The 11,752-nt window shown below is 51.7% G+C and overlaps 1 protein-coding gene across 1 annotated transcript in view; it reads right to left on the reverse strand.

Moving 5' to 3' along the window:
• Positions 1 to 228: 228 nt before the first annotated feature.
• The window catches only part of LOC142590171 (uncharacterized), a 59,585-nt gene continuing 48,061 nt past the window's right edge, over positions 229 to 11,752 (reverse strand). The window contains exons 4-6 of the mRNA XM_075702464.1: positions 2,989 to 3,062; positions 1,764 to 1,890; positions 229 to 864 (exon numbers count right to left, since the gene is read on the reverse strand). Of these exons, the coding sequence (XP_075558579.1) occupies positions 420 to 864; positions 1,764 to 1,890; positions 2,989 to 3,062 (646 nt within the window). The 3' untranslated portion in view covers positions 229 to 419. The remainder of the gene's footprint in view (positions 865 to 1,763; positions 1,891 to 2,988; positions 3,063 to 11,752) is intronic.

Here is an 11,752-nt window from a genome sequence, read left to right on the forward strand (position 1 = left end):
ATTTCACAGACATGCGCTGTTTAGTCACTGTGAGTGTGCTGGTGTCTACGGAGACTCGCCAACCACGTGAATGATTTACAGTATGTTTTGCAAATGTAGGGTTTCTCGCCTGTATGCTTGCGCATACGGTTATAGGTGGACAAAGTGCCGGAACGATTCATCACATATTTCGCAAATGTAGGGTTTCTCGCCTTTATGTGTGCGTTTATGGACATTTAGGTGATCGAAATTCCAAAACGATTTTTCACATATTTCGCATTTGTAGGGTTTCTCGTCTGTGTGCGTGCGGTAATGCGCAGCTAGATGATGAGCCGGGTGGAACATTTGACCGCAGGTTTCGCATTTGTGGTTGTCGCCTCTACCCTTCCGGCAATGTTTTACGAACTTTGAATACTTCCCAGACTTCCCAGACGGCGTTTCTACTCTGCGTGTGTGTACTGATGATTACGGAGATTTTCCGCCCGCGTGAATGATTTACCGCATATTTTGCAAAGGTAGGGTTTCTCCCCTGTGTGTATGCGCTTATGCTTATCTAGATGAGCAGACTGCCGGAACGATTTATCACAGATTTTGCATTTGTGGGGTCTCTCGTCCGTGTGCGTGCGGTAATGTCTAGCTAGAGAATCAGCCCGGTTGAACAGCTTATCACAGGTTTTGCATTTGTGTTTTTTGCCAGTGCGGTTCCGGCAATGTTCTACAAACTTATACACCTTCACAGACGATTGATCACATGCTCTGCAAGTGTGGGCAGTATCGCTCGTGTGTTCGTTGGCGTGCCCGTGTAATGCTTCCTGTCTGCTGGAAACATTGGCACATGCAACGGACAACTCTTGCTGTTCCATTCCTCCTGTTCCAGTAGCATTCCTGCAATTAGACGGATATTGGGGCTCAAAAAGTGCGACCTTTGTTACGGGATGACAAAAACATATTTCTTCCACTTGAGAGTCCTGCAAACTAAATAGCATTCATAGTAAGACGGTTTGCATCTCTTAGAGACTCCTAAGTGGACAACTTCCTTTGCGCACATTGCAGGGTGCTGCGTAGTACATAAATTTTGTGTGTTTTAGATGCATTATTAAGTGCCGTTCAGAGAATTGGTGCGTTGGCTTTATTGCCGAATAATTTCTGAATTTTTGATAGGTACGACGTAAACCGACAATGCAATTCCTTACAATATTATTGAATTTTTTTCTCAAATGCCGAAAACTTCAATATTGGTGCAGTCTGTTGTTGAGCAATATGATTTCTCATTTTCAATGTACTTAGGTCCTGAGCTGAAGCTTCCTGTTTGCGTCAGCGCCATATTGTTTTATTAAAAGAATTGCTTGAAATTTTTCTTTTTTCCTAGAACTGTTGTTGAATGGAATAATCTTACTGATGACGTTGTAACCCAATGCTCCCTGCCGTTATTTGAGTCGCGCGTATGTTTAAGTGGCAAGTTATTTACTGTGTGTAATTCAGCAACAGCTTGCATTTGCACATCGCGAGTGACCTATGTTATGTACCGCTGTATTTTGCACTTAGATTTTTCAATTTCACTTTGTATGCACCCTGCTAAAATCCTGAAAACAGGACTGCAGCATAAATAAATAAATAAATAAATAAATAAAAGTAACTGCAGATGACATTTAGCATTTCAAGCAACAACACTTTCATCCGTCGCACAAGTTCGTCAGTGCAAGTATAAATGAGCCATAGACAGCGTTCAGTGTCGTCTCAAGGGCTGCTCTATCGAAAGACATCGATAAAATAGTTTGGGTCACCTAGCGTATCTTCCGAAGATGTCGGATGATTCCTCCATGCGCGCATAGCTTGTGCTGGCCACTAGGCTGCTGCTGTACACCGGATGTGTGAAACGAGTGGTTCCGGTGTCTGTGTTGCGTGTAGGCCCTGAAAATAGAGGTGCCGATTTACCATTGAGCGACAACGAGGCTGGAATATTCCGTGGTAGCAACGCGCAGAAAGCAAGAAGAGACCCTGACCACACTGCGGCCGTCTGAAGTGATTCTCTAAATTCAAACAACAAAAGAGGGAAGCCACAACCTGATGCTACGAAAAGTACACGCATGTGTTTCGGGGGTTGTTCATTGCTGTATTCCTTCGTCTTTTCGGCCTTGACCGGAGCTCGGTTGACCTTGCAATTGCTCATTTTTGTCTTCTCGCTTCATGTCGCGTTTTGATAATGCTTGTGCTCTGCGATAAGCGACTCAGCGCCAGCCGTCGGGGCTGTACGTCATACAAGAAAATGGGACATGCAAACGCATGTACGGAACAATCGCTGCACACCGGATTGCTTCTCGTATTGAAAAATAAAATGAAGTAAACTTTCGATCTTTTACCTTTAAAATTGCTATTCCAAAATCGGGCTTGCGAAAAAAATCACTTAACCCCAAATAGCGGTGAATGGTTCACGAAAGAGAAAATTGTCATTTGTTATGATGAAGCCGGGATATCTTCGAAAATTAAATGGGCGATCCTCTTATCAGCGCTGAGACAAAGTACATTTACGTTAGCAGAGCAAGGTCATTAAGGTGCGAGTGGATGCCAGCTGGCTTGGCTTTCAGAGTGTAAGGGCGGTTGGTCTTGGGACGTGTGGGTGGAGCTTGCACTTCATATGCTGTCACAGTATATTAGATCAGGCAAAGAATGCTTAGCAATAAAATGATTTAACGGAAGGAAGGAAAGTTTGGCTCAACTGAGTAACAAAAAGGTGTATGAATGACATTTACTTAACCATACCTCAGACAGTGGTGATGTTGTTTAACATTGGTGGCACGTTGAAAGTAGTCTGGTGGTAAAAATAAATCTGGAGTCCCACACTATACGGTGTGCCTCATAAGAAAATCGTGGTTTGGACAACTAAAACCCCAGAATTCATTCATTCATGCTGTTTAAATGCAGTGTGTGCGATAACATACGTTAGCTTCCTCAATCACCGTGACAGTGAGGCATGGTATACCAGTGACCAAAAAACCTTCCCGCACCTACCCCAGTCAGTGGATGTGCCATCAGCCGGCTGATACTGCGTGTTCCACTGGTCAACATGGGTTGCCTCAGGAATTCTGCAACACAAGACAGATATTCACATGAACACTGATGCAAGAGTGGTTGAACAAAGATTCTAGCGGAAGCCAACGTTTCGACAAGGGGACACAACAAAACAGGAAAAGTTCCTTTGTGGAAACGTTTGCCTTCAAAATCTTTAAAGCACACAGGCATATTGCTCAGAAGCAATATACTGCGATCTAGAACATCAGAATGAAAGAGGCCATGTGCCATTATAGACGCAGTCTTCGCGGAAGGGCGAAGCTATGACATTGGTGGCTTTAAATTATAACAATAATGACAGTATGGCTAGTAGTATCTAGACAGTGTATATTCTAATAACGGGTCACATACTAACTAAATCAATGTTATACAGGCGACTAAGGACTTAAGATGGCGGCCTGGACTAGTCGGGGTGTTCGCACTTCTATACACAAGCACTGCAACTTGCCGTATTATCGGTATAAGACTGGCTTCTGCACTTGGTCTAGTGGTTGACGTATCATAGCTACGTATCGATCAAGGTGAGAACTACACCTTAATCAAATGCGGAAATACGGCAGGCTTAATTTAAAAGGACATCAACTTTGATACCATCGACGATCCGCAGTGCTTAATTACCAGAAAAAAAGAAATGGTATGATTACGCAGTACTTCCCTTCACATTTTGACATAGTTCATGTTTTCTTACTGTGATATCTTCGGTTCAGCAAGTGCTGCAATTACGGTTACCTAATAACTTTCTTCTTATGGCGTTTGAAACGTTTGGTGCAGGTAAAACTATTAAAAATTCAAAAACTGAATTCTGGAGTTTTTATGTACCAAAACCACGATATCATTATGTTGTACACTGTAGTTTGGGAGCAGGGATTAATTTTGGCCGCTTTGCTTACTAACTGCGCATAGACTTAGACATCCTCTGTTTCATTTTCAGAGCTTTCTTTTAGATGACCATCGTGCTCCTCACTATCTGCATATATTTCACAGGGGGAGTGAGTAACCATGGTAACCATCCCGGAAGCGTGTCACGACGTGTAACAGGAGTGCTACATGATGCCTGTTTTTGTTTTGTTTTACTCTGTCCGTGTCCAGTCACTCTCTTGCAACTATTACGTATGTCATGGCATGTCATGGCCTTGTTGCAAATGGATCGCAAGCCCCAAGGGTAGCGTTGGCCTGGCTGCCTGGGGCCCAGCTGGAAGCCCAAGGTCTTGGCAAAGGATGAGTCGACTGCTAACAGAACAACTTGTTTATTCTAGCATCGCAAAAGAGCGGCCGGTCAGGTCGACCGAAGTGGAGAAACGGGAGACCACGTTACTCGACTGAATAAATCGAAGCTTCTCTTGGCGTCCGGGGGCAGCTGATTTTATACTCTCGGAGTCGAGGGCAAGAAGGAACGGCTCGGAAGAGGCGCACGTGACGGCTGCGCACGGAAACGTTGTGGCAAGAAGTGACGTATCCGCCGGGCCGGCGCCGGTCAGACCTCCTCGCTTCACAGTTGGGGAGCTCCTCTCCCCGGCTGCCGCGCTTTGTCAAGCGTGGGCACCAACATGCACGCACACACACACACACACGAAGACACGTGGCATTGAAATATGCGCTTAGCAGGAGGCGTTGGGACAGCGCTGAACTGGCCAAAATGTCCGCCGCTGTGAACGAAGCCCCGGCGTCCGTTGCATCCGCGCCGGCTATACCGCACGTCGGAGGCGAAACGTAACAGACCGCCCCGCCGGGAGAAGGAGAACCCGATGGTCAGGGGACTGCATCCGCTGTCCGGAGGCATGTCGCTCGATGATGCTCATAACCGAAGTCGGTCGTCCCTCGGCGTTTCTTGAGCGCAGCGCAGAGAAGGCCTCGTCCTCACGTTCAGGTTCACACAGGACACTGCAAAGTGACTTCGGGAGAGTTGCCTTTTTTTCTCGTTCCCAGCAAGCGTTAGAACTACGCCGAAACTCAACCGCTCTGTCAGCAAGCACGACACCACCTTCACTAAGCCATGCCAGGCACTTTCCCCTTTTATACTACTGCCTAGTTCCTTACAGTAGTCTAGCAGCACTCAGAACGCGTCCACAAATTGGAAAATTGCACTAGAAAGCACGTCATGAATTTGAAACGCTAAACAAAAGCAATGTTAAAAATCCTGCCTCAGGAAGGAAAACGTCAGTAACAAACAACTTTGAGGCTGATCCCTACGTTAGGGGCCTCGACTTAAGCCATCGGCGTTACCGTTGAGACTCTCCTTTTTGTAACGCACCTCAAAGGAATATTGTTGCAAAGCGAGGCGCCAGCGCAGGAGGCGGCCATTTTTCGAAGAGATGGTCTGCAGCCATTGGGAGAGGGCAGTGATCCTTAGTGATGGAATTAAGCCTGTGGTAGACGACGCAAGGACGAGGTTCCTTGCCCGGTACCTCAACCAAAATCAAAGGGGAGGTATAATCACTCTCACCCGCCTCAATAACACCGAGCTGTAGCATTTTATTTACCTCAGCCTCCCGGTACGTCTTGGATCGTACTGGCTCTGGGGAGGTAAGTTCTATTTCATGAGTAAGGACAGAAGTCCTATCAGGCCTCTCAGAGAACTGACCTTGAAACTCTTGTAATAGCTGGTGTAGTTCGGTTTTCTGCTCAGGCGACAGCAGTGCATTACTGATTAAGTCACTAATGACCTGATCGGTGTCTTCCCTGTTCGTCACTGAGCCTAGTCCCGGAAGCTCGACCGGAAGCCCTTCGGGAACGTTTACCATCATACACACCACTGCTTCCCGTTGTCTATAGGGTTTGAGCAGATTACAGTGGTAAACTTGCTGTGCTTTCCGTTTTCCTGGCAGACTCACCACGTAGTTAACGTCCGACAGTTTTTGAACAACCCGTGCTGGGACCTGCGACTGCACATCGAGTTTGTTTTTTGGTGATGTGCGCAATATCATTACCACATCGCCCACCTCAAAACGACGGGCCCTGGCTGTCCGATCATAATAAACCTTGGCCCTCTGCTGGGCCTTTGCCATTGCTTCACCTGACAACTCCTGTGCCCTTCTTAAGCGTTCGAGGAGCCTAAGCACGTACTCCACCACGACTGGGTCGTCGCCCCTGCCTTCCCACGAGTCTCAAAGCATGCGAAGCGGAGACCGCAGCGAGCGACCGTACACCAGCTCAGCTGGCGAAAACCCCGTAGCCGCATGCGGCGCGGTCCTTAATGCAAACATCAACCCAGGCAGACACCGCTCCCAGTCAGTTTGCTGTTCAAAACAATGCTCTCAACACGCGCTTCATGACGGAGTGGAGCTTCTCAACGGAATTCGACTGTGGGTGGTACACTGAGCTGTGTAACAGCTTTACCCAGCACCTTTCGAGAAAGGCTGTCGTTAAAGCGCTAGTAAACACTGTGCCCTGATATGACTGGATTTCCGCAGGAAAACCAACTCGCGCAAATATGGACAGCAGTGCATTGACTATCTCAACTGAGCTGAGTTCTTTAAGCGGCACTGCTTCAGGGAACTTTGTCGCTGGGCAGATCACAGTCAAAATGCGTCTGTACCCCGTGGTTGTTACCGGCAGAGGTCCCACTGTATCAATAACGAGCCGTCTAAAAGGCTTTGTAATGATAGGTACCAACTTCAACGGCACCCTCGATTTGTCCCCTGGTTTGCCCACCCACTGACAGGGATCACATGTCCCCGCAAAGTGTTCTGCGTCACGAAAACACCCTGGCCAGTAGTACTCTTGCAAGAGACGGTCCTTAGTCTTCTTAACTCCTAGGTGCCCGGAGCACGAACCCCCATGCGACAAGCGCAACAGATCCTGACGGTAGCACTGAGGCACGATCAGCTGATCGAACTCCACTCCCCTGCGGTCTAGATACTTCCGGTACAGGTCACCACTTCTTTCCACAAAACGAGCATTTTTCTTGGCGATACCTTCCTTGACATTGGAGCGCATGTTTTCCCGGCTGCCATCCGTTTTTTGCTCGGCTATCAAAGCCGACCGGCTGACCTTTAGCAACCTATTAAGTCCATCTGACGCAGGCGCGATGAGCAGACAGACAGACGGACAAGAAACCTTAATTAGTCCTAAGGGACTACGCTGTCGTAGGCGCGGGCCGCACCCGCGCCGGGGACGGAAGACCGTGATCTTCAGCCCTGTCGCAGGCCCTTTGGACAGCCCGAAGCTGGACTGGAAGGTCGTCGCTCTTGATGGCTTCATCTCAGTCTTCTTGCCTGTTGAAAGGCGAGTGGCGCAACGCAGGACATTGCCACAGCATGTGGTTCAAGGTGGACCGTTCCTCGCAGCAGTCTGGGCAGCGGGGATCCACACCCAGAGTGTAGTGGCTCAGCCTTGAGCTAGACGGAAAGGAGCCCGTCTGCAGCATTCTCAGCACCAAGGCCTGGGGTCTGCCTAGCTTCGGGTGAGGAGCCGGATACTGCCTGCGTTCCAGCTGGTAGTGAGTAGTGATCTCGTGGAAAGGAAGCAGCGGGTCCGTGGTTCGGTCGATCCCCTGCGAAGCCGGGCCTCTTGGACTGGCGCGGTTGATGAGACCTCGCGCCTGGTCGTGGGCCAGCTCATTAGGGTGATCGAGCTGGGGGAGACGTTCCGGCCCATGTGAGCCGGGAACCAAGTGATGACATAACGGGCCATGCCTGTCTTGCGGGTCCGCAGTACCGCCGCAGCCTCGGCCGAGACCGAGCCGGCGAGAAAGGCCATCACCGCCGACCTGGAGTCCGTGAAGATCTGCGTGCGCCCAGGTTCGCACAGAGCCAGCGCCACTGCGACTTGCTCTGCGGCGGACGCTGTCGAGCGTTGGATAGACGTCGCATTCAGGATTTTGCCCTGGGGGTCAACCACCGTGGCCACGTACAAGTTTGATCCGGGATACCGCGCCGCGTCGACAAAGAACGCGAGCTCTGGCTCCTGCAGGGCAGTCTTGATGAGTGCTCGGGCTCTAGCTGCGCGCGGGGCCTCATTGTGTTGTGGATGAATATTCCTCGGGAAGGGGGGAGACTCGAAAGGCTTCCCTTTCACCCTGGCATAGCGGGACGGCGCATGACTCCTCGGCCATGGCTACCAGACCCGCCATCTCGAGTATTCGGCGGCCGGCCTTGGTGGTAGAGAGGCGAACGATCTGTGCCGTTTTCTGCGCTTCGATGACTTCGCTCAGGGTGTTGTGGACCCCGAGTTGCATCAACTTCTCCGTGCTGGTCGTCATGGGGATGCCGAGGACTCGTTTAATACTCTTCCTCATGAGTGCGTCGATCTTGTTCTCCTCCGACCGTGACCAGTTTAGCGCAGAAGCCATGTAGTTGATATGGCTCATGAGGAAGGCGTGGTAGATCCTTATGAGGTTGGCTTCGCTGATGCCCCCCCTCCTGCTCGTCACTCGCGAAACGAGTCTGAGCATGTTCTCCGTCTTCGCACTCAGGCGTGCGATCGTTTGCGCGTTGCTGCCCTTTGCATTGAGCACCAGCCCGAGCACCCTGAGAGAATCCACCCTCTGGATGCGCTGACCCGTCTTCGTTCTGAGTTCGATCGGTACTTGGTCCAGCGTCGTGTCGAACTTGCAGCCTTTTCTGTCGGGTCGATACAGCAAGAGTTCCGACTTAGTCGGCGAGAGGACCAGTCCCGTGCCCTCGAGGAATTCTTCCCTGACGGGCAAGGCCTCTTGCAGGGCCCGCTCCACCGCTGCGTCCGACCCACCGCCGCACCAGACGGTGATGTCGTCCGCGTAGATAGCGTGATTGAGATTGACGGCCCCGATGCGGTCAAGTCGGATTGATAGATCTCTCATGAAGATGTTGAAGAGCAGTGGAGATAACACCACACCCTGCGGCGTGCCGCAGGCTCCCAGCGCGTATCCGTCCGACTTGATCTGGCCCAATTTGATCGTGGCCTTGCGATCCCTTAGGAAAGAGCTCACGTACGTGTGAAAGCGTTCGCCGAGGTTTAAGCTCGTCACAGAGTCGAGGACGTGCTTGTGCTTGACCGTGTCGAAGGCCTTGGCGATGTCCAGCGCCAAGATGCCTCGCACGTCTCTAGTGACTAGGTCGACTATCGGCCTCTTGATCAGCAGCATGACCTCTTGAGTGGACAGCGAGGGTATGAAGCCGACCATATTCGGCTGGAGGAAGTGTCGTTCCTCGACGTGCCTCGATATTCTGTTGTGGATGACATGCTCCGCCACTTTGCCCACGCAAGACGTAAGCGAAATGGGTCGCAGACTGTCTATGGCTGGTGTCTTGCCCGGCTTCGGAATTAGGATCACCGTGGCTTCCTTCCAGGAATCCGGTACGATGCCGGCCTCCCAGACCATTTATTTCCTTGGTGAGAAGTTCGATCGAGCCGTCGTCTAAATTTCGAAGGAGTCTGTTCGAGATTCCATCCGGCCCGGGCGCCGATCTTCCGTTGAGGCCTTGAAGGGCTGCTCTGACTTCCGAGACGGAGAAGGGGGCGTCGAGCTCCTCGTCCGCCTTGCCGCCATAGGCCGGGTAATCTTCTGGCCCGGACTGCCCGATGGGGAGGTAGCGACGTGCGCCTTCGGCCATCACTTCGTTCATAGATGCGCCTTCGCTATTGAGCTTGTGGACCAGCCTATCGATGGCCAGAGTGTGGTTTCTCTTGGACTGCGTGTCGTTTAATAACTGCTTGAGGAGGCTCCGCTTGCCTCCCGCACGCATCTGGCCATCGACGGACTCGCATACTTCGTTCCATTGTTGCTGGCCGAGCTCTTTGCAGTGGAATTCGATCTCGCGGTTGAGGGCCGCGATCCTCCTCCGGAGGTTGCGATTCAGCTTCTGCGTCTTCCATCTGGCCGTGAGGGAATTCTTGGCTTCGAGCAGGTGCGGCAATCGAGCGTCCATGCGGTCGATCTTGAGGTCCGTTTCGACGGTCCTGGTTACGGCAGCTACATCCTTCTTGAGCTGCGCTACGAGGTCCGCAAACGACTCGTATTTTTCGTGGTCGTCCTTCCTTTTCTTTCGGAAGGCGTACCAGTCGGCTATTTCGAAGGCCCTCTGCGGGGCCACGCTGACCGGTAGGGAGATTTCCACGATGTAGTGGTCACTTCCCAGACTCTCCTGTAAGTTGTGCCACTCTGCTCCCGGTGCGTTCTTGACGAAGGCTAAGTGTGGGGTGGTGTCTCTCGAGACCGAGTTTCCCATGCGCGTGGGGTAATGGGGGTCGGTTACCAGTTCTAGGGAGCTGTCAGTCGCTGCCTGCAGGAGTCTGCAGCCTTTGGGAATGCTTCTCACATAGTCCCAGGCTTCGTGTAGCGCGTTGAAATCTCCAGCCATAACGAGTGGCGTCTCCTTCGCCTTGGACGATGCCTTGGTTGTTAGGCTGTAGAAGGTCTGCCGGTTGTCTCTAGGAGAGCAGTACACATTGATAACGTAGACGCTGTTCTTGAGCCAACTGTTTGGTATGATCTCGACGAGCAACGCTTCCAGCTTGGTGTTGCCAAGACGGAGATCGTGCTCCTGGAAGGCGCACTTATTTGCAATAAGTATCGCGATGCCGAGCCCGTTCTCTGCCAATGAGGAGACAGCTCGGTACCCCTGGAGGGAAATCGTTTCCATTCCTATTTCCTGTAGCAAAATGACGTGGGGCATCTCTTGCGGCTCCCGGGCCTTGATGAACTGCACCAGTTGAGGCCTGCGCCTCCGGAAACTGGCGCAGTTCCACTGCCACAAGATGAGCTTACTATCCGGTCTGGCCATGGTTGGGCATGTTGGACCGGAGCTGGGCTGAGATGCTATCTTGCTCGTCAGCCCACGACTGCTGGTTGTCTTGTAGGATTTCACTGGACACGGCCTCCGGCCTGGCGGCGTCGCCACAGTGTAGTTCACATCACTTGGCAAGCTCGTTCTCAAGCAGTTGCACTCTGAGTAGAAGGGCCTGGTTACTCTGTACCAGCTCGGCAAAGGATTTTTGCATGCAGTCCAAGGGCCTCTGCATGGCAGCCTCCGCCGTGCTCACGTCCTCAACAGTGCCCTGCGAGGAGGTGGCTCTACGCTTGATCGCTGTTGCTGTGGCCCCTTTTTCCGTAGATGTTTGCCTTGGCGCGGCCGCTTGGACGGCGCTGGTGTTTCGGGAGGCCTCAAAGTCGGCCGTCATTCTCTGGATTTCCTCCTTGACACTGGCGTTTTCGTTCATCAACTGCGCCATCCTGGGATCGTGCGCCCGCTCGCTCTCCTGTGCGGCGGCTTGTTGCGTCCGGCCCGTCTGCTTCGTCTGTTTCACTTTGTCGGCCCAGGTGGGACCTCCTGCGATGCGCACCTTGGACTTGGAGCGGCCCCTAGATTGAGAGCGCCCTCGTTGCACGGAGCGCCCACGTGAGCGGGAGCGCGTTCTAGAGTGGGAAAGACTGCGCGAGCGAATCTGCAGATAGCTCTTCTAACTTTCCCGTGTCGGGCATTTCCTCTCCAGCATCTGGAGCCTTCAACGCTACAGGCTCAATTTTATTCAGTTCGGATGTGCTATGAATATCAGCTTGTTGCGCCTGCGACCCTTTCTCATTGTTCGACAACGTCAGCCCTGCAACTACCACCTTTGCTGCGAGCTCCCGAACTCTCGATCTGGTTAAGGCCTGAACGCTAGCCTCACCAAACAAAAGCCCCTTCTCGCGCAGGAGGTGATCGGACCTGTTCGAAAAAAGGTACGGGTACTGGGGGGGGCAGCACAGATGACACTGCGGCCTCTATCTCAAGTGCTCCGAAAC

Source organism: Dermacentor variabilis, chromosome 1, assembly GCF_050947875.1.
Source record: "Dermacentor variabilis isolate Ectoservices chromosome 1, ASM5094787v1, whole genome shotgun sequence".
Lineage (NCBI taxonomy): Eukaryota > Metazoa > Arthropoda > Arachnida > Ixodida > Ixodidae > Dermacentor > Dermacentor variabilis.